General features: G+C 44.8%; 1 protein-coding gene across 3 annotated transcripts in view; it reads left to right on the top strand.

Annotated features, from left to right (window-relative positions):
• Foxo3 (forkhead box O3) overlaps positions 1-21,368 on the top strand; it is a 119,307-nt gene extending 97,939 nt beyond the window's left edge. For 2 of the 3 annotated variants that reach the window (XM_027928099.3, XM_071613151.1), the window contains 2 exons: positions 2,263-3,698; positions 16,711-21,368. In XM_027928099.3, the coding sequence (XP_027783900.2) occupies positions 2,263-3,663 (1,401 nt within the window). In that variant the 3' untranslated portion in view covers positions 3,664-3,698; positions 16,711-21,368. Of the gene's footprint in view, positions 1-438; positions 504-2,262; positions 3,699-16,710 lie in introns of those variants that run through there. The other variant, XM_071613150.1, reaches the window with a different exon arrangement.
• The last annotated feature ends 727 nt before the right edge of the window (positions 21,369-22,095 follow it).

Below are 22,095 nucleotides of genomic sequence, written 5' to 3'. Positions count from 1 at the left end.
TAGAGAAGCCATTATTCTTTTTAAAAACCATAAGAGTAAAAGGGGAGCAAGATCTACTGTCTCTTGGGCAACATTTATTTCCTCAGATACTCAGCACGCTGCACATTTTCTCTCTCGGGCATTCTGATGGCTATTGTAGAAATGCCAACTTGTGACCCATGGTGGTTAGTTTTCATTGTCCAGTCTGAACTAACTGCAGTCCCTTCTTGCATGGGAACATACGTAGGAAACTCTGAGTATTTTGAGTTATTTACTTATGGTACAATCCTGCTTTGACTTTCTGTGTTTTAAAAACATTCTGGTAGAACACATGTATTTGTATCTTCTGTATAAATACAGTTGATGATTGCCAATTTTTTTTAAAAAGTAACTTTTAGGATCGTTCATATTTTTTTTAAAGAGAGAGAGAGAGAATTTTTCAATATTTATTTTTTAGTTTTCGGCAGACACAACATCTTTGTATGTGGTGCTGAGGATCGAACCCCGGGCCGCACGCTTGCCAGGTGAGCGCGCTACCGCTTGAGCCACATCCCCAGCCCTAGGATCGTTCATATTTAATATATAGTCTCAGGTGATATCTTTTATCTTGCAAATAAAAACTCATCTGGCTTGCAGGTGCTGTTCCAGATGTGGAGAATATCATCATCTCCTCTTTTTTTAACCACACATGAGGCTGCTCAAGCCATGAGCTACATGCTTCATAAGAGCAGCAAGAACACCCTGACTTCATAGTGTGAATGGCTTCTGAAGTATATTATCAGCTGTCATCATTACATCATCCCTGGCAGGGAGGGTGCTGGGATATTATTGGGGCTATAACGAAGATGGTGAACTGCAGTTTTTGCAGACGGATTAAATGATTTATTCAGGGTCACATGGTTGGTCAATGGCAGAGATAGGACTGAATCTGGGTCACCCCTGTTAACTGGGTGTATCCACTAAGCCAGGATGAAGATTCTTTTAAGATGGGTGCAGTCATTAGGGTTTTGAAGGTGTTTGCCCTACTTTAAAAAAAAAAAAAAAAAGACCTTCTATTTTAGAAAGTTTTAGATATACAGAATAGTTGCAAAGATATTCTCATATGCCCAACATCCTGTTTCCCCGATTCTTAACATTTTATAGATGTTATAGATGTTCCATGAGTCACAGCTCATGAGCCAGTATCGATAGGGCTGGAGTCCGTACATTAATCAGATTTCTCTCATTTTTTCCTAATGTCCTCTTTCTGTTTCAGGAGCCCCTTTAGGATACCACATTACCTTTAGCTGTCATGTCTCCTCAGGTTCTTCTTAAATGTGATAGTTTTGAGGAGTATTGAACAGGCACTTTGTAAATTGTTCCTTAATTGGGATTTGTCTTTTTTCTCATGGTTAAACTGGGATTATGGGTTTTGGAAGGTAGACCACAAAAGAAATTGCCATTTTATCACATCCCGTGGCGGGCACGTGCTGCACACATGCCTTGCCCCCATTGATGGTGACCTTAATCACCTGGCCAAGATCTGTCAGGTCCTCCACTGTACAGTTAACTTGTCCTCCCCCTTTTCATAGTGTGCTCTTTGAGAGGAACTTACTGAGCTCAACCCACACTGCATTGAGGGGAGAGTGTCTATATAAATTATTTGGATTCTTCTAGAAGGCAGACTTGCCTAGTTCTTTCATCAACCTAGAAAATCCTGCTCTGCCATTCTTATGCCTGCCAGGTGTTATATAATAAGGTGGGAAACTGTGGAGTCATAGGAAGGGTAGGTAACAACTCATACTATTTCTATTCCACAGAGGTAATTAAGAATAAGCAGGCTGCCTCTGTACTAGTGTAGGAGGGGACCCTAAGAGAATAAAATGGCCACCCAGGTGATTAATGACCCTTGGAAAGCCAGAGAGGTTTGTTGCAGAGTGCAGGGAGGGACTGGTAATAAATTACAAGTGTGAACTATAATATAGGAAATATAATTATAGAAAGGACAATAAAACTTAGGAATTTGAGGAAAACAATGTCATTGCACTCATGCATTCCTAGTATCTTCTGGATATGAAAATTTCTCCCCACCTCCTAGATCTGATACCTTCCATTTAACATTTAACAGGTTGTCATTTTATTCCAAGTCAAGGAGGGTCATGCAGATGTTTGACTTTTTTTTTTTGCCTTTGAAATCAAGGAGACCTTAAAAAAAAAGAGGATTCTGGTTAACTATTTTTTCCTGCATGCTCGGTTTGGGATCATTCCAACTCATATTCTCCGTTTTCCCTTCTCTCTCTGCAGAACTCTATCCGGCACAACCTGTCGCTGCACAGTCGGTTCATGCGAGTCCAGAATGAGGGGACTGGCAAGAGTTCTTGGTGGATCATCAACCCCGATGGAGGGAAGAGTGGGAAGGCCCCCCGTCGACGGGCTGTTTCCATGGACAACAGCAACAAGTACACCAAGAGCCGTGGCCGTGCAGCCAAGAAGAAGGCAGCCCTGCAGGCTGCCCCAGAGTCAGCAGACGACAGTCCTTCCCAGCTCTCCAAGTGGCCTGGCAGCCCCACATCACGCAGCAGTGATGAGCTGGATGCATGGACAGACTTCCGCTCACGCACCAATTCCAATGCCAGCACAGTCAGCGGCCGCCTGTCACCCATCCTAGCAAGCACAGAGTTGGATGACGTCCAGGACGATGACGCGCCGCTCTCCCCCATGCTCTACAGCAGCTCAGCCAGCCTGTCACCCTCTGTGAGCAAGCCATGCACTGTGGAGCTGCCTCGGCTGACTGACATGGCGGGCACCATGAATCTGAATGACGGGCTGGCTGACAACCTCATGGACGACCTGCTGGATAACATCACACTCCCATCGTCCCAGCCATCACCCACCGGGGGGCTCATGCAGCGGAGCTCTAGCTTCCCCTACACCGCCAAGGGCTCCGGCCTGGGCTCTCCAACCAGCTCCTATAATAGCACGGTGTTCGGACCGTCATCTCTGAACTCCCTGCGCCAGTCTCCCATGCAGACCATCCAAGAGAACAAGCCAGCCACCTTTTCTTCCATGTCACACTATGGCAACCAGACACTCCAAGACTTGCTCACTTCAGACTCACTCAGCCACAGCGATGTCATGATGACCCAGTCGGACCCTTTGATGTCTCAGGCCAGCACCGCTGTGTCCGCCCAGAACTCCCGTCGCAACGTGATGCTTCGCAATGACCCAATGATGTCCTTCGCCGCCCAGCCTAACCAGGGGAGTTTGGTCAATCAGAACTTGCTCCACCACCAGCACCAAACCCAGGGCGCTCTCGGTGGCAGCCGTGCCTTGTCGAATTCCATCAGCAACATGGGCTTGAGTGACTCGAGCAGCCTTGGGTCAGCCAAACACCAGCAGCAGTCTCCCGTCAGCCAGTCTATGCAAACCCTCTCGGACTCTCTCTCAGGCTCCTCCTTGTACTCAACTAGTGCAAACCTTCCTGTCATGGGCCATGAGAAGTTCCCCAGCGACTTGGACCTGGACATGTTCAATGGGAGCTTGGAATGTGACATGGAGTCCATCATCCGTAGTGAACTCATGGATGCTGATGGGTTGGATTTTAACTTTGATTCCCTCATCTCCACACAGAACGTTGTTGGTTTGAACGTGGGGAACTTCACTGGTGCTAAGCAGGCCTCATCTCAGAGCTGGGTGCCGGGCTGAAGGATCACTGAGGAAAGGGGAAGTGGGCAAAGCAGGTCAGTGCCCAGTCACTAGGTGGGGGCAAAGGGATCCTGTCTTCTCTTTACTTTGAACTTCACGTGGAGGACCATGGAGCCGTGATGTACAGTCACATGGCTTCCAGCCAGTTCACCTTGGTGATTTTCGTGCAAGTCAGATTGGGCTTTCAGGTTTCTTTCCTCACAGTTTGGTGGCAGCTCAGGAACTTTTTTGCCAGTAAAAAGAACACACAGCACAGACATTTAGAGATCTCATTCTTCTTTGTATTCCACCGTCCTCCCAGAGCTGTGACACAGGTCCCCCAACATGACAGGTGGATAGATGAGAACAGGAAAGGGGTTGAAGGGAAAGCTTAGGCCAAGTAGCTGAAGTCCAACACTGCCTCTGTCAATCTTTAGGTGTTATGGTTTCTTTCTCTCTTTATTTTTTTTTTCCAGTTAAGCCATAATTTGCAGTGACTTCTAATTTAACAATAGAATGTATATTTCTGGACTTTCTCATATATGTGAGTATTTCCACCAGGAGCAAGACCTGTTAGATTATTCCTCACCATAGTACTAGGAATCTTTATTAGCATTCAGGATCTAAGTATTTAAAAAAGCAAAAGAATTAAGTTGAAAGCACAAGTTGTTATACAAGGGAGCACTTACCATATACTTCCTGTTGCCCAACCTACATGTGATGTCAGGGTGAATGGGCTGTGAATGGTGAGAGAGATTTTTTAATGATGGCATTTTAATGCTGTTGTAACCAGAAAGATCAGGCAGTGTGAAGTGGTTAAGAAGAGCATCTGAGTGAAGGGCTGGGGCTCGGGGGTAGAGTATTTACCTCACACATGTGAGGCCCTGGGTTTGATCCTCAGCACCACAGGAAACAAATTAACAAAAATAAATTTATAAAAAAAAAATAGTATCTGAGTGGAGTCAGGAGTTGAGGGCTCAGCCCCACTTCCACAGTTTTCTGGCTGCTGTTGTGGTCTTGTCACTTAGTCTTTGAGCCTTAGTTTCCCATTTTATAAAATGAAGTTACTGGCCCTTGTTACTTCATAGAATTATCACAAGAATCAGATGCACAAAAGTGTGTGAAAACCCTTTGTAAGACTGCAGTGGTTTAAAATGTGTACAGTATGATTAGTTCAACAACACACGAGCAAGAAAGAACCCAGAGGCTTTTAAGTACCTTGCGCAGAATCAAGCAGCTGGACCCAGAAACCATATTTCTTAAATGACTTGAGCCATAGTAGTTCTTCCTAATTTTCTATAGGTCCTCTGGACTGAGATAGTAGACAAGCCTGCCCTGGAACTCTTCTCTTGAAACGAAAGGGGCTGGGGGCTTCTGCCATAGGTTTGCACCCCGGACACACCCACGTTGAAGTGTTCGTCTCTACACTCCAGCTCCCTGTTTTCTTCTTTTTTTTTAAATTTCAATCTCGGCAAGCTGTTTATCCCCTTCTTTAAATAGTGTGAAAGAGTAAAGGAACTCAAAGCCATAAAAACCCAGACTTGTTTGACCCTCTGCCGTGGTGAGGGAATTACAGGGTCTCCTATGGTGAGCTCACTGAAGCCCACAGTCACTGTCAAAAGCGGAATGTCAAGAGCCTTGTGAAGCCTCGCAGCATTCCCAGGCATGAGCAGGCCCCTCCTGGAACCCAGACATCTGTTCTTGTCATTTAATAGCCTTTGAGCTGATAAAAGGACTGTAACGAAGCTAAAGAGGGTGACAGTACTTGCATACCCGCCTGGTCAGTATTGTACCAGAACCTAGGCTGGTGGAGCAGTTTAGATATTTGGCTTTTGGAAGAATCATGCTTTGTCTTCCTTTAAGAAGAGAAATGTGATTGTGGCTTCTAAAGACACACAAAAGTTCTGATTTGGCTGTAGTTGTGAGGAGACCGCTTCATTGGAAAGAATAAGTTCAGAAGAAAAATACACCATAAATTTTTGTCTCTTAAAAGATGCCACTGTTTCTTTATAGTTTCACATCATCACACTAGATGTTGTTTTACAAAAAAAAAAAATTCTCATTGTTCAAGTGTAGAGTTCCCTTTAAGTTGAACAGCAGACCTTTCTTATGTGTGTAATTATAAAGGAGTGTACAAAAATCTTTTGAGGGAAATTTAAATATATTTTTTTAGTATTTATTTGATGAACTATGATTTCCATAGTAAGTTCCTTTGGGGATAATGTATGTACTATTATTTCCTCATGGAACATGTAATCACTTTTTCCTCAGAACATTCTGGGGGGGGGGGGGTGATTTGAGAAGATACTTCTTCAGTTAAAAATGAAAAGTTGCCAAATTTTTTATAAATTAAATACTTCAGTATGTCCACAGGGCTAGAGAAGAAACATCCTAAGGACAGGAATGGCTATGAGGGAGGTGGCTTGGGAGATGGTTTAGGAGTGTAGAGTTTCCATTTTGCCTTGGAACAAATTGTTTGTCTCAACAGCCAGGGGCACCTGGGGCCTGCAGTGTTGTGTGTGTGTGTTTTACTTTTAAGCTTAACTTGTGGTGATCACTTATTGAAGACGCTCTAGGCTTCAGAAAACAGGCCTGAGGGCAGAATCTCAGACCTCACTTTTCTGGAGTTACACACTCTAGTTTCTCAAGAGCTTTTTGGTTTTTCTCTCTCCCGCTCTTCCTCTCTGACCCTCTCCCCCTCCCCTTCTCTCCTCTCCATTCCTCTCCCCGCTCTTCCTCTCTCCAAACTGGCTTCTGGCTCACTAGCAGAAGGTCATTTGGCCCCAGTTGGGAGCCTTCTTGTGGTGTTAATGGAGCAGCTCTGTCCGGTTGACATATTGCTGGAGAATTGGAGGGAGATGTTCCTCTGGGGGCTGGGAATTTCACACGTGTCATTCACTTTAGACCATGTGTAAAATCCTTTGGCCTATATAGTCTCTCTTAAAAACAGTCACACCTTTTTTGCAAGTGACAGCTACTGGGGTGTACAGGACACTGTCTTCCCTCAGGTACTGTTTGGGCTTGGTGCACATACGCTGGCAGCAGAGGTGGCCGTGAGCTGGTGTGGTGGCAGCTTCTGGCAAGCCCTCTTGAGTTTGACAAGTGCCTTCTTGAGGAGGGAGAGCAGCTTCAGCTTCACCCTACTTTTGATGTTGGAAGATGCTGAAATTCACAAGCTCTTTCCTTCATCTTCGTCTTTTGGCATTGGGAGAACTATTAGGAAGCCACTCAGAATTCAGTCTTATGTTGTGTTTCTTAATATTTTTTTAGTTGTAAATGGACACAGTATCTTTCTTTCTTTATTTTTATGTGGTGCTGAGGATCCAACCCAGTGACACAGATAGCTGTTCCAGGCAAGTGCGAGGCAAGTGTTCTACCACTGAGATACAACCCCAGTTCTCAGTCTTATGTTTAAACAGCCTTATGATAAAGATTGGAAAATATATACCAGGAGAAGCCCATGCAGAGAGGGGAGGAATAGTTCTCTTCCTGTTTCTGCCACTGACCACATCACCAATAAATCTCTTAGAATATTAGGTTTCTCGTCTAGGACAGAATTGTGGGGTTTTAAAGGTGCAGATAATATGTCATTTTAAATGTGAGACCTTACATTCTGTGAAGTGGCTCTAGTGTGATGATGTGAAACTATAAACAAACAATGGCATACTAGTGCAGAGATCATTTGGAATGTATACCTAGGCTGCTTTCCAAGAGGGGTCAATCTGTGAGACCTATTGGGTTGATTTCTGAATGTTGTGGTTCTGTAGTATCTTTATAAGATTTGTGTTTGGGGGTAGGATTTCTAACCAAATGCAGGTAATAGCAGCTATCTGTGTCACGTTCTTCTTGATACAGATCTTTCTCTTTCTTAGGGAATGTAACATGTGGTAAATGCATACTGTGTGGAGAGGGTATCATGGTATCTGCACTGTGACTGAAGAGACAGGTATACTATGCACGTCATCTTTCCCTGGAATGCAGTGCCACCCAGCACTGACACTGCCCTGCCTGGGTTGTTAGTTTATAGCATACCTAAGCTCTCCTCTGGCTATCCCAGGAAGCATGGAGACAGCCTTAGCAGCTCCCACTTCAAGCAAGTACACTTATAAGTGGCTTTGAGGGAAGCCTTCTTTAACCATGGAGCTATGTGGAACAAATAAATGGTGCAAAAATCACTGGAATTACTACTTGTAATAATTAGCTCCATTAAATGCTGCTTTTCAGCATGTTCATGATGCTTGACAGTCAGTATTCTGTAAGGAACATTTTCTGTAGGTGGCATTGGCCCAGGTGCACCTGTGATCCTCTCAGGTTTACTGCTTTGTAGACAGATGAGAAAAATCAGCTGGTAGAGGCCCTTCTTTGCCCTTTTCCTCCCTGTTCCCACTGAGTTTCTTCTCTGCCCATGTCAGGCATTTCCCAGTCATGGAATTGGTCCTGCCTGTGGGTGATCTGGCCACCTGGCGATGTGGTAGACCCCTTGTTGGTGAAAATGCTGAAGAAAACCTGAATTCATTCAGTGAAGTTTATTTGAGTATTTGCTGGGCACAGAGGAGAGAGATGAATCAAATAGGGTCTCCCCTTCAGGGGATGCATGGCCTAGTTGGGAGGGTGGTGGCAGTGATGGTGACCATTTGTCCCAGACCAAAAGGCTGCCTTACCCACAAGGTTTGGAGCAAAGGCTTCATGTGATGTGACACCCTCACGTGGCTGGGTTTCCTGGACAACCCTATTAGAGGGCCCCATTCCATCATCACAGGGTATTCTCCCTGTGTCTTGGGGCATAAAAATGCAGACCCTATGACTTCAGGAGCTCCAGACAAATAGGTCAGAGTTCAGGCTGAATCCAGATGCTGGTTTCTGCTAAATGTCCCGCAGGACCCTCATGTTGGTTCATGTTTGGTTTGCAGAGCCGGCCAGGCCATCACGGTTAGATCTGAGCCAGCTGCCCCCTTCAGCACATTGTCCCTGAGGCTCTGCTTTAAGGGGAACTGCAGATTAAAAAGGCCTCCCCTGCAGGTCCCTTGGAGTGGAGCAAGGACCTGTGGGGCTCATGTCAGAAGGCTGCCATAGTCATGGCTATGTGACATTGAGCTAGGTCACTCTTAAATCTCAGTTTGCTTTTCTATAAAACCAGATTAAAATGTAACCTTCTGGCATAGGGCTAGCTCTTACAAGGACTAGCTCTGATATGGGCAGCCATCTTTTGGCATCTTTTTAAAGTCATTTAATGTTTAATGGGATTTTAAAAGGTTCCAGAAATTAATACAGAATCTAACAAGTAGTCAAGCCATCTTACTATGGGTAAAAAGAATGACTGTTCTCCTCGTAAACTAGAATCAATCAGGTTTCTTCTCATTAAACAGCACGTGCCTGTTGGATGAACATTTTTTTTTTTATTTTTTTTATTTCTAAAGTCGATGTTCCCTGGAAGTCCTGCCTACCAATCTGGATACCCTAGCAAAGCTGGTGTTTTCCACTTTAAAAGGGAACTTCTACTACAGTTGGAATGGTGAGGCTGTGTGTGGTACCATAGTGACCATTAGCATCTTTAAACGATTTCCTGAGCAGCCTGGCTAGTTGGCTTCTGCTCTCCTTAGAGGGCCTTTTGGTCCCTGCAGGGACTAGTCACAAGCACCTGAAGGAGAACTTCACCTGCCTCTTCCTGAGCCTCTCTTTTGTTGGGGAAAAAACCTGAACCTCTCCCCTGTCAGGCCATTCAGAAATGTAAGCAGAAAGGGCCACATAAAGTCATCCTGCTGGCAGTGACTGGGCCTTCCTGCTCCAGAAAGCTGGTGGTTTATCTCTTATGCCACAACTTGGGCACCAGGAAATACAGTCCCAATACCCTTAAGATCTCTTCCAACTCTGACGTGGGTGAACCCCCGAAACACAAGCCTGCTCTTCTCTAGATGTCTCCTCTAGGAAGCAGTGGCCAGGCCCCAGACTGGAGTGTGGGGGAACAATGGGGACCGGCAACCTAAGGTTTGGTCTGCTTTTGTTTCTTTCTCCCCCAGCGATTGATGTGGACCGTACTCTGTAATTCTAGGGTTTCTTCTTTTTAAATAACCTCTTTTTTTGCTAAAAATCCATAACATTCATTTATTAAAGGATGGGAATCTCTTAGTCATGAAGTCTCAGGGGGTAATTCCAGGTTTCTGAAGGGCAAACTTTAATTGCCAGTCCTGGTTTGATTGAAGGTTTGCCTGTCGGCTCAACCTCTTTTTCCCTTTCCTCTTTCTGATGAAAGAAGAATTTGGCCACAAGATTTTTTTTTTTTTAAGTATTCATATCTGTGTGGAGTGTTTGATTTGATCCCTTGGGGGAAATTAGTGACCAGGAAGAGGAGGCCCAACGGGTAGGAGTGTTATGGGTTCCAAGGTCAGAATTCTAAATTAATTTCCACTGGCCCTCCATTTGTATTCATGCCACTGTAGTCCATTGGAACATTCATTGGTTGTTTGTATATTTAGAAATAACTAGAAAGTAGTACAGCCCAACATAGTTATAAATAGTGAGGGTCTATGTGTTGGTGAGACCTGCTAGAAGGGGGCCCCTTGGCTGAACTGAAAGTGCTGTCCCCTGACTAATTGCCTCAAGCTGAAGCACTCCCTGCCCCAGTCAAGCCAAGGCTGCCCTGATGACTGGGGTGGGGCACTCTGGGGCAGAGACCCCTACACCTACCGCTGTAGTGCAGGTGCAGACCAAGCAGCTAGATGTGGGCCACAAAAGCCTCACAAATCTAGAACAGCCTCACTCCAGGAGTCTGCATACCTGCCCTTGGCCACTGGCCCAGGGCAATCCTTTGTCTTTCTCAATCTTGGAGCCACACTTGAGTCCCTCCATTTAGTTCCCTGTTGGTTTTCTTCCTCTGTTGTGCCAGCATGATGGTTGCTTCTTGGCCACAATCTGTGTTGCCTGCATGTCCTGGTCATATCTTACAGGTGGATAAGGGCTTTGAACTATTTGTGAAGCTCAAAAAAGCTAACTTTGTGCTTTGAATTTCAGAATTACTTGGAAAAAAAAAATAGATTGTCTCTCAAAGCCCCCCATTGTATCTCTAGTAGGAAAAGAGGACTTTGGAAACCCCCTTCTTCCCTTCTGGATAGCTGGACCCTTGGGTGGGCCTGTGACTGACTGCACCTACACTTCACCCACCCTCAGGAGATCTAGGGCAATCCAGCGTGCACGCTCCCATCAGTCAGCCCCCTGCCCCCACACACCCCAGTAAGCTCAGGGAAGAGTCACACAGGACAGTATCATACCCAGAGAAGGTAGTCATACCCAGAGAAGATATTCAGGTCATGACTCGTGTCTCTAAGCATATCCTCCTGAACTACAGTTCCCTTTCATTCTTTAAATGGTAAGTCACTTTATCAATGACAGCAACTTGAGATGTAGAGTTACAGGACTCCTATTTGGGGGCCAGTGATAATGATGGGGTGTGCAGAAAGAAAGGAAGATGGTGAATTCTTTATTAAGTGCTTGAGAATCAGTTGGATGTTAAAATTGTGCCTTGTATTGATTTCATCTTATACAAAATAGAAATTTTAGAAACTTAACTAGAAATCAGCCTCTCCCAAAAAAAGGTTTACTAATCTTTGCTCCTGTCCCATGAGTAATCGATTCTGCTGGACTCCAGTAAGACTCAGCCCTGGCAGATGTGAGCGGGTCATGAAGCTGTAGCAAGAGAGGAGGCTAAGCATTTGAATTGGCAGAGAGGAAAAGCAGGCCCTTCCAGAAGGACAGCTCTTTCATTTATTCAGCTAACATTTATCGTGCATCTATTTTATGCTGTCCCCTTTCCAGGCTGCTTGGGACATCAAGGACACTATGCTTCCCTCACTGGAGTGTCTGAGCTTTACCCTTAAATCACAGGTGCTCCCTAAGGGAGTTGATTTGAAGTCTTAACTCTGCTTTCAAGGAGCTCATAGTCCATAAGGAAGTAATCATTCCAGGCACTGAACAGTCAGGTGCCAGGTGAGAGACAAGGGGGTTCATTAAAGGGCAGCCCAGGGAGGGTGGGTGGGGCTGGAGGAGCTCTCTGAAGGTGCAGGTGATGCACTCGGGGTGGGGAGGAGGGCAGCCAGGCAAAGTGTCACTGACCCCTGAACCCGACTCATCAGACGAGCAGAGGGTTTTGTTCTCAATGGTATTGGAAAGGAAAGTGTGGATGAGGACAGTGGAACTCAGTCCCACAGGTCTTTGCCAGCTAAAATTGCTGGATATCATAATTAAGGTCAATTAACCAGAGAGGATCCAAAGGCCCCTTAGGGCTTTTTGCCTTAAAAAATGGTTCTTTATAAGACTGTAATTCCAAATTACATGCTAATTCTGTTTAGTTTGAAAAATCTAAGCATCTTAAGAAAATATGAAATCTCTTGTGATGTCTCTGTTGACAGTAAAGCACATGTTGATTAACACAATCCCTCCCTGATGGATTTATGCAGAGGTAGGCCATTCATGATAAACTTACTTTGGCCACCAGTAATCCCTAGAGTTAAGCAACAGAAAAGCCAGCGTGCCTCCGTGCAGCTCTCCGTCCTTCAGCTGTGACGTGCTAGGATGGTCCTTGCTCCTCATTTCCCCCATTTTTGTCAGCACAGCACAAGGGCTGGCTGAAAGGGTATCCCTGCTGGGTCAGGCTGTCCCAGAGACAGTGGCTCTCAAGAGTCCTGTCTCCAGCCTTCTCCATCAGACTTCACCTGCCCCATGAGAAAACCCAGGCCTCCTGGGAGGTGGCACCACAGAACACTTCCACGAGGCAGGATGTGCTTTCACCCTGACAAAGGTGGGTTGGTTGTAAGTAGTATAGTAGTCAGGTGTCTCTCTCTATCATCCTGAATGTCACCCTTGCCATTAAAGCTGCTGCTTCTAAGCTTCCCTTACCTTCTTCATGTTTACTTGCCCATTAGAAAATACCAGAGCCCGGGAGCCAGGTTCCTGGAAATTTGACTTTCCTTTGGGGAGGCTTCTCAACTGAATACCAACCTGGCCTCCAGCCTGCCTGAAACTTCTTTACCTGTTCTGTTTCCCTCATAAACTATTCAGTGCCTCAAATGGCAAGTTGATAGCATTTGCCAAAATGGATTTTTATAGACTCTCGTCTCGGGCAGACATAGGATATGGCTCTATATGGCCAGCATTGCAAAGCTCAGGGCTGGACTTGCATTGGCTGGGCTCCTGCCATAGCTGAATATCAAGCTGGTTTTCGTCAATGTTCCAAACTCCTTCGTCACCTAGTCCAACCTAGAAGACAATGAAAAATGACCAAGTCGGAGTGCTCGTGTTTTCTTCAGCTGCATAGGGTTTTGCCTGTGGAGATGAACCCCACAGGAACTGCTGCTATGCTGGCATTTCAAAATTAGACCCACAAAAATGTTTCTCCCAGGGTGATACCAGCTCTGAAGTCCTTGCTGGATGCTGGCAGATGGCGGTGGCTCCTAATGGATTGGTGTGGCTCAGTCTTTCTGGGAGTAAAGGAGAGATGGTGGCAGGCAGGCATTTCTTTGTCCTGGAGTGAAATGGTCAAGCTCTGAAATACACCCTGTTCTTTGAACTCCACGTGAGGTCACCCAGATCGAGGGATCCATTCCTTTTCTCTCCTGAATCTTCCATCTTTAGTCCCCAGCTTGCCCTGGGAATTGTGGGTTTGGCAGTTGTCCTGTGTTTCCAAGTGAGGAGAGTTCTGTTTCACTTTAATTTTGTTTTTCAGGCAAACTTTGTGCCAAACATTTTTTAATTCTAATGAGGAAGATGGCCGAAAACCTTCATGTGTGTGAGAATGTAAGGGTTTCATCCTCATGTCATGTTTCTCCTGTCACATTTAGTACTGGGGTCTTTAGTCCTTCTCTGCCAAGAAAATCAAAACCCTACTAACAAATGCATGTTTTTCACAGTGGGATTAAGCTGTGGGAGGATGGCGGGGGGTGGGGGTAGTTACGTTCCAGTCCCAGATAAAGTCAATTGAGTTATGTTGGTGTGGTTTGGGAGGCGTTTCCCTGTCTCAGATATCATGTGACTTGGTGATAATTAGGCAGAAGCTTGCCTTCCCTGCAGATGCTGGGATTACAGAGGGACTGCCTCTCACCAGAGACCAGATGACAGCATCCACGGATATTTTTAGAATGGGCCTCATCATTTATTTGGTCTCCTCATTTCATTTTCCTTGCATCTACATCCCCATGTCATAGTTATAGTCATTGAGCAGGGAGGAGTAAGGGGATATCATCTACTTCTTCGTGACAGCCACCTGTGAGACAGGGCAGCGATTCCACATGTATTGTTAATTGATACATTGCCTAGTAACTGCAGTGTAACAGCTGTAATTCTGTCAGCTATCTGCTACCTTTTCCTTTCAAAAGTTTTCCTTTATTCAGGTGTTTTTTAAACTGGCAGGGCCTCAGCGCACACACATCAACCTAAAAGGCCCTACTTGAATCCGTGAGAGTGATGTCAGCTTCCTTAAAACCCATGAAACTCTCACCCAGTTGAGTCTCACTGAACTCCCAGCTTGGTGACTAGTTCCATCACTGACTGTGCACTGCCCCACGCCCTTGTGGTCCTTGACTGTGTCCCATAAACATGCCGTGAGCTGCAGAAGAGCCTTAGAAGTCTAAGCAGAGTTGCTGCTTCCTGTAGGATGATTGTTATAACTCAGGTCTTCGTTGTGAGTGGTGATCCTGGTGTGCCTCTTAGAAGGATGACTCTATTTCTGTGTGACATTACCTGGTTCCTTTATGTTTTCACAGTGTTATAGTCCCTTTTCCTTCTATCACAGAGAGCAACCAGTGGCCTTTCAGTTGCGTGGAGTGAGAGTTTCTCTGTTAGATGTGTCCTCTATAAGAGCTGCCTCTCTGATAGCTGCCTCCCCTCCTGGCTCGTCCTGCAGACACAGAGCTGGCTCCCTGCAGAGGCCTCCCTGGGAGGGCACTGCCTAGCCCCCTGAGGAAGCCTGTGACATAGCATCACAGGTGGCCTCACCCGTTCTGCAGAAAGAGAAAGTGATGATTAGTGCATCTCCTTTTTAATGATGACACTCCCAGAAGATTCTGGGCCTTTGCTGAGGGAACGGGAATGTATGTGGCCTGGGGATTGTTGTTGGTATGGCTTTGGACTGCCCCCGATGGGCCTCTTGCCCTGGTTTCAGGGCTGATAGGCCTATCCTGATTATAGCAATGTCATGTTGGGGTACCTGGACACCCCCATCTCCTTCCCCCTCACATTGTCTTGCCCCAGCAGCACAGCAAGCTGCATGCTCTGCCTCTGTACTAGGGGAATGAAGTGTCACCTTCCCAGTCCGCATTAGTTTCCGCAGAAGAATAATTAACACCAAAGGGAACTAGGGAGAGGGTCTGAATTAGGTAATACGTTGCCACTTCTCCCTTGGCACTTACAGAAAGTCAGGATTGGGACTTGGGGACCATAGCCCCTGATGACTAACTGCATAGTGATGTTACACTGTGATCTATCAAGTGTTATTATTGAAGGAAAAAACCAAATCTCCTTCAAAGGACCTTATTTGTGAACCCCTATCTGATCATGCCTTGGGGCCCAGGTGAAGGACTTAGAGTAGCACCAGCTCTGTGAGGCCTGAGTCCTCACAGATCTGGGATTTACTTGAGCTTTTTCTCCCCTGAAATTAATAACCTATTATTTTATAGTCTGAAATAAAATAAAGAAACAAAGCAGAGAATATGTTCCAAAAAACCACTGGCCAGGGAAACGAAAGACTAGGGATTCATGGAGAGAAAAAGCCTTTCTTTTCCTGCTTGATTGTCTCTTTCTCCATTGAAACAACCTAACTCCTTCTCTTTGGAGCTATGTCAAAAGTAAGAAAGACCGTAGATACGTAGCATTCTGAATACTAGGTCCTGCTGTCTTTGCAAATGTGGGAATGAAAGGTAAGATTGGCGGCAAGGACAGAGTCATGAAAAGACTGAAGTCACAAGGACACTTGGAAATTCCAAGTGGACGTAGAGTATCTCCTCCTGGTGGAGACACACCTGTACGTAACGTGGGTGCGAGCATCTTCTGGTGTATTTCCATCACTTAGTCACATGGTCTGAGTTTATGGTGCTTCACTACTACTTTTCTATCCAGTTCTTGGTCTTGAGCTTTTTCTCGTTTACCACCATGACAGCCAATACTGTCTCTGTAAACAAAAGATCTTTTGTCTTGAGTCTGTCACATCAGTTTATTTAACTATAGCCTAGTACTGAGTATTCTCCCTTTTTCTTTCTTTCTTTTTTTTTTTGTTTTGTTTTGTTTACCTTTTCTGGGCTCAGTGGTCACAAGAAATCTGATAGACTTTTCTAAATTCAGGTGCTCTGGGAGGACCTTCACCATGCCTTTCCTTTGAAGACTGTTAGAGACAAAATAATAATAATAATGTTGTTATTTGTTAAACAGATGTTTGTGGGAGATTTGTTTGGCTCTATGTGTATTATATAATTATGTTTATTTTGTTATATAGTTTTTTTAATGTAAAAATCTAAGATAGCCTACTGAGAGGTGACTTGCTGTTCTTATGGTGGGGAAGTCAAAACTACCCACACCCTGTAGTGCAGACGTACTAAGCCTTTGTAGAATGTAGTCGTGTCATCAGGGTGTTAAGGGAAAACGCGTCCAGCAAGTTCATTTGGGCTGCCTGGCTGGTGGGGAAGAACCAGAGAAGCTTAGCTGGTTTACTTTGGGTATGAAAGTTCCATGTCCCTGGGAAACCCCTCAGTCCAAAAATCCAGACCCAAACCTCATTTGCACCCTGGACATCCCTAACTTAACAGAGCTAAAACACCTCTAATGTGCTCTTTGTTAGCTTCCCAAAGTTAATGACTCCCATTTCCTTTGAGCCTTTCAACTTTGGAGCACTTTATAATTAGGACAAAATAAGAAATAAGGTAAGTCATCTTCCTGCTTAATCCTTAGATTTTTCAGACCTTTGAAATGCTTTCCTGGTGTGCCCTGGGTGGGGCGAGGAGACAGGAGGCTGATGAGGCCGCCTCCTGGGTGCCCACTTGTGCTATTTGAAGTCCTTAATGATGTGTGATCTTCTTTCTCCTCTTTTAGACCCTCAAACTGACACAAGACCTACAGAGAAAACCCTTTGCCAAATCTGCTCTCAGCAAGTGGACAGTGATACCGTTTACAGCTTAACACCTTTGTGAATCCCGCGCCATTTTCCTAACCCAGCAGAGACTGTTAATGGCCCCTTACCCGGGTGAAGTACTTACCCTTGGAACTGAACTCTATAAAGTATGCAAAATCTTCCTCATATGGGGTGGCGAGCCCACCTGCCAGCAGAGGACAGCCCTGTCAGCACCCAATCTCCTTCAGAGCACACCGTGAGCCCCACTGGCAATTCTGTGGTGTTTTGATATTGCGATGGTTTATGGGATGTTTTCAGTGTCATTTTGTGTTTGTTTTCCTTTGACCTTCTGAGTTTTTCACATGCATTAACTTGCAGTATTTTTCTGTTCAAATGTTCACCGTCCTTCCCCTGGCAAATTTTAAAACAGAAGGAAAATGTTGTACCAGTTACCATTCTGGCTTCGGGCATCACAAGCCCCCGAGCCCGTGGAACTCCATAAACTAACACATTACATAAACTAGAGGGGGATTTTCTTTCTTCTTTTGTTTGGTAGAAAATTACCCTTTTCTAAAAACTGAACAATGGCACAATTGTTCGCTGTGCGCGCCTGTCCAGGACTGAGCACGCACAGGCGAGCCGAGTGGAGCGCGCGTCTGACCCAGTGTGTTTCCAGGTCTGAGTCAGGGTGGTCTGTGGACGAGACCCCCAGTGCCTGCTCTGCAGCTGCAGGTCAGTAGGGCCTGTGGTCTCCTCAGCTAATGCAGTGGACAGCGTTGGCCTCTCCGTTAGAAACTAGATCTTTTCAGGAAAGAAGTCAGCTCAGCTGTCCACTCATTGCCAAAAGCCACTAAAGGATTTAGTTTAAGGAGAAAAGTGTCCTGTTTTGTTTTGCAGAAGAAATGAACTTGAAGGTGAGCATGAAGCTTGCAGTGAGAAATGTGTGAAGAGGACAAACCAAGTGAATGCTAAGGCAGGTCTAACTTCACTGTTTTTAAAGTACACATCCTTGATTATTTTCAGCCTTGCTGTGTATAATCTGATCTTCTAGAAGTGTATGAGTGAAAGGCAATAGCCTACAAACTGATTTTTTTATATAAGTTAGGTTATAATTGTTCGAGTGACACATGAAAGTACAAGATAGGGCAGTTTTGATTTTCCTTTTTTCTTTCTTTTTTAAAAAACTTTCCTGCTTCTGTGGGTTTCAATTTGTTTTGTTTTCAAAAAGTTATGGTGCTGTATAGGTGCTTTCTGTTTAACCTAGAAAGTGTGATATATTCATTGCCCCCTTTGGTAGACAGAAGAGTTGGGAACACATTTGGTACCTATGAAACTGGTGTGACGACGCTCTGATTAGCACAGCATATACATACTTCTCCAAAGTGATATATGAAGACTTTTCTTTGCATAAAAAGCATTAGGCAAATAAATGTATAAATATATTTTATCATGTACAGTACAAAAGTGGAACCTTGTGCATGGGCGTTAGGAATACAGGCTAGTATTTCAGCACAGACTTCCCTGCTTGATTTCCCCTCGATGCTTGCACCGTGGCAGTGAGCACCAACACAGACATGCCACCCGATCCCCGCACCCACCACCACCAGGGACCCTTTGTGCACCTTTGCTTTGTAACCCCTCTGGGGCGGGGGGCATATGGGTGGTAAGCACAGCTCCTAGCATAATGAGAGTTCCATTTGGTATTGTCACACGTCTCTCCTGCCTCGCTTGGATTGTCACGTTTGAGCGATGGCCCTGTCAATTTCACCCTGCCTTTTACTAAATCTGTAAATTGTCGTGCAATTGTGGTTATGGTAGACCTATAGCATATTGCCTTTTCTGAACTGCTACATGTTTATAATCTTCATTTTAAAAGTATGTATGATTTTTTAAAATATGTATTCTATTCACGTGGTCTGCTTGTCAGTGAGCCGGACTTGCCTACTATATTCCTTTATGATAACGCTAGCTACTTCCTTGGTTCTTTACTTGTCTGATGTACGCGAGAACTGTCCAGTGTCAGCAAAGGAGGGCTGCCTCTCTGGCTCCCTAGGTGATGGTGCCAGGGTGGGGGGCCACTGCAGAGGCAGTGGCAGCAGCTGGGAGGGAAGCAGGGGAAGGGGTGTGGAGAGAGGTCAGACATGAGGGAGGATCCCGAGTGCTTCCAACAGGAGGGCCTGAGAATTTCTCTCCTGAGCTCAAAGAAACAAGCAAACTAACTCACAACTTAGGTACTTGCCTGTGCAGCTTTACGGACCCAGGGAGCTGCTCCCGGAGCAAGAAAGGCAACTCTCCAGTGTGTTCCAGCTTGGAAATGTTGAAGTCCTTTCAGACATTTGGCTTCTCACTGATTCTCTGCTTTTCCAATGTTTGTTGGATTTCAGGCACAATGTCCTACCAAATGTCCTAGAACCTGATTATAACACAATGTGAAACAGCTGAGGGAGGGACAGAGGGGCATGAGGGACAGGGCAGCCACAGAATAGATCAGGAAAATGGAGGGGGAAATGCTTTGATTTTGTTTTGTTTTGTTTTTTTTAATAATTCAATCAGCATCTACACATAGAGTGTTGTGGAGAGCTGAGACCAGAGCCTGGTCAAAGGTAGCATCAGCACCATGAGCCTACCAGGCCCAGGAGAGGTTCGTCCAGACTCCCTGCACCGCCCTCTGAGCTCAGTCCAAGGCCCCTTAGACTAGGCAGAGGTGTGGCCGTAACCCTCTGTCCTTTATATCAAGACCCTGCTTTCAGGATGGGTCAACATTGCATTTTGAGTGTCTTGTATCCCTAACAACGAATGTTCTGATCTGGAGCACCTCACCGGATTACTTAGCAGCCTGGGCTAGGGGCTGTAATGTTTGAGTCCTGAGAAGAGCCGTGCGGCTCGGCTCTCAGCCTCCCAGTGAGCTGCCTGCCTTGTGATGGGAAGTTAGCAAGCAGTGAACCTAGTGTTGACATGCACCCTGGGGTTCCCAGGTTCTCCTCGGGCTCCAGACCTTGATACCTGTACCAAAGCCAGAAAAGAGCTTTATCGCAAGCCTTCGCTGACCCGGCATGAGGACTGACCGTCGGGCTCAGCACACCCCATTAACTGTGAATGCCCCTGAGGCTGGTTTCCTTTATTGAATCCTCTGCAACATAATGAATGGTGAACACATTCAAAAACTTTTTTTCAGGCATCTGTCTCTCCTGTTACTAGGAGGACCATGCACACACGTGTACTACGAGGTGGATTTTGTTTTCAATGTTGATTTTTAGCATCATGTATGTCCCTTCCCCGCCCTGAAGAGAGGACATTGTAGCTCACTACTCAGGACAGGTTTGCCCCATCTCAGGGTGTGACTTCAGGTGGCTTCCAAACTTGTACTCAGTTTAAGGATCTTAGGGACAGACTTTGCCTCTACCTAATGAACTCCATCCATTTAGAGAATAAAGAACATTTGATTCTCTTGGAAAAGACCATCAAGAATAAAGCGGTCAAAAAGCAAGTCCTCTTATCCACGTGTTGGCACCAAGGGCTGATGAGAGGAAATAAAAATGTTACCCTTTCTTCCTCTCTAAAATCAAAAAGAAAATTGAGAGCCCTGAACTCTGATTTTTCTTTTTTCGTGCTGTATTTGGGGAACATCATATAATGAGATGTAATGTGATTTTTTTTAATTAAGAAAAGCAAATTCTTCTGTAGAAATGCAATCACTGGTAAAGAGGTATGAAAAAGTAGCCCCTTCCGGAGCCCAGCAGAGGCAGGGCAGGAGGGGAGAGTAAAATTCTTGTGGAGTCGTGTCCATCAGACAGGATCTTAAAGGCCCAAGTAACCGAAAAGAGTGTGTGATATTTGATCAAATTCCTAAGTGGGTAACATATTTTGTAGGTTGAAATATTTTCCTCTTGTTTAATTTTATTCTTCTGTGTTTTTCTTTGATGAATAAATGATTGCGAGGCCTCTGCCACACTCCAGAAATACTTGTGTGACTGCTTTTTAAAAGAAGAAGAAGAAAAAATAAACAAAAAACTGTGTGTCTGATCACTTTTTTCTCTAAAATTATCTCATTGCCTGGCAATCAGTCTTCTCTTGTATACTTGTCCTAGCACATTATGTATGTGGGAAATGTAAACAGATGTGAAGGAGGACCAGAAAAATTAGTGAATATTAAAAAAAATGTATTGTGCATTTTGGCTTCACATGTTTAACTTTTTTTTAAGAAAAAAAAGTTGCATGAATGGAAAAAAAAATCTGTATACAGTATCTGTAAAACTGTCTTTATCTGTTTCAATTTCTTGCTCATACCCTATACAAACTAGAGTTAAATATGGTGCATGGCCATATTCAAACACCTAAGAATCGAGTAGTTCATCCTTTGGTTCGAAGCACCTCATCGTTTCTTTCAAAGCGAACACTATCACATCGCATTTTTATGAGGATTTTGTCTAACTCTGTGTTGCCATGAATTAACTCTGCAGCCTTTCTTCTCAAGGATCAAAACCAGTTTGATTTGGGAATCTTCCCCTTTCCAAACGAAATGGAGATGCAGTACTTACTTTCCTTGGTGTTTGTAGATATTGCCTTGTGTATTCCATTTAAAACTGTAATCTAGTTTGTAAAAGAGATGGTGACGCATGTAAATAAAGCATCGATGACACTCTTGTCTTACTCCAAGAAGTCTTTTTACCTAACCCTAGGAATGCAGTGCTCGAGTTTATCTCGAGGTCTTCCGTGGGATTGCCTCTCAGACTACAACGGTACAGTGCTGAGACTCTCGTGTAATCTATAAGTGAACCCAGCAACCTTTTTGTCTGGCCCACTTTTTTTTTTTTTTTTTTTTTTTTTCAGTCAGGAATTGAACCCAAGGTGCTTTACCACTGAGCCAAATTCCCAGCTGTTTTTGAAAAAAAAAAAAAAAAAAAAAAAAATTTTTTTTTTTTTTTTTTTTTTTTTTTTAATTCGAGACAGGGTCTTGCTAAGTTGCTTCGGGCCTCACTAAGTTGCTGAGACTCATCTAGAACTTGTGATCCTCCTGCCTCAGTCTTCCAAGTCACTAGGATTACAGGCATTGACCCCTGTGTCTAGCTTCTGGCCCACTTTTGACCTCCACAGACAGCCAGACAATTTAATAAATTTGGATTTATGAAGTTCATGTTTGCCAGGGGTCTCTCTTGGTGTGTATTGAGTCCTATGGCCCCAAAGAGGCAGGAATTAGATTCCACCTTCATGACTGCCAGAGGTTTTAACCTGCAAGTGATCTGAGCCTAATGAGGTCCTCCTCATGTGAGTCCAGCAAATGAGTGTCAGTCATGTGCAGGGCCCTCCTACACGTTGAAAGGCAAACAGTGCTTCAGCCTTCTGAGGGCAACAGCGTACATTTTTCC

The sequence above is a fragment of the Marmota flaviventris genome, chromosome 6 (genome assembly GCF_047511675.1).
Source record: "Marmota flaviventris isolate mMarFla1 chromosome 6, mMarFla1.hap1, whole genome shotgun sequence".
Taxonomy (NCBI): Eukaryota; Metazoa; Chordata; class Mammalia; order Rodentia; family Sciuridae; genus Marmota; species Marmota flaviventris.
This window is presented reverse-complemented; position numbering and strand designations above follow the sequence as displayed.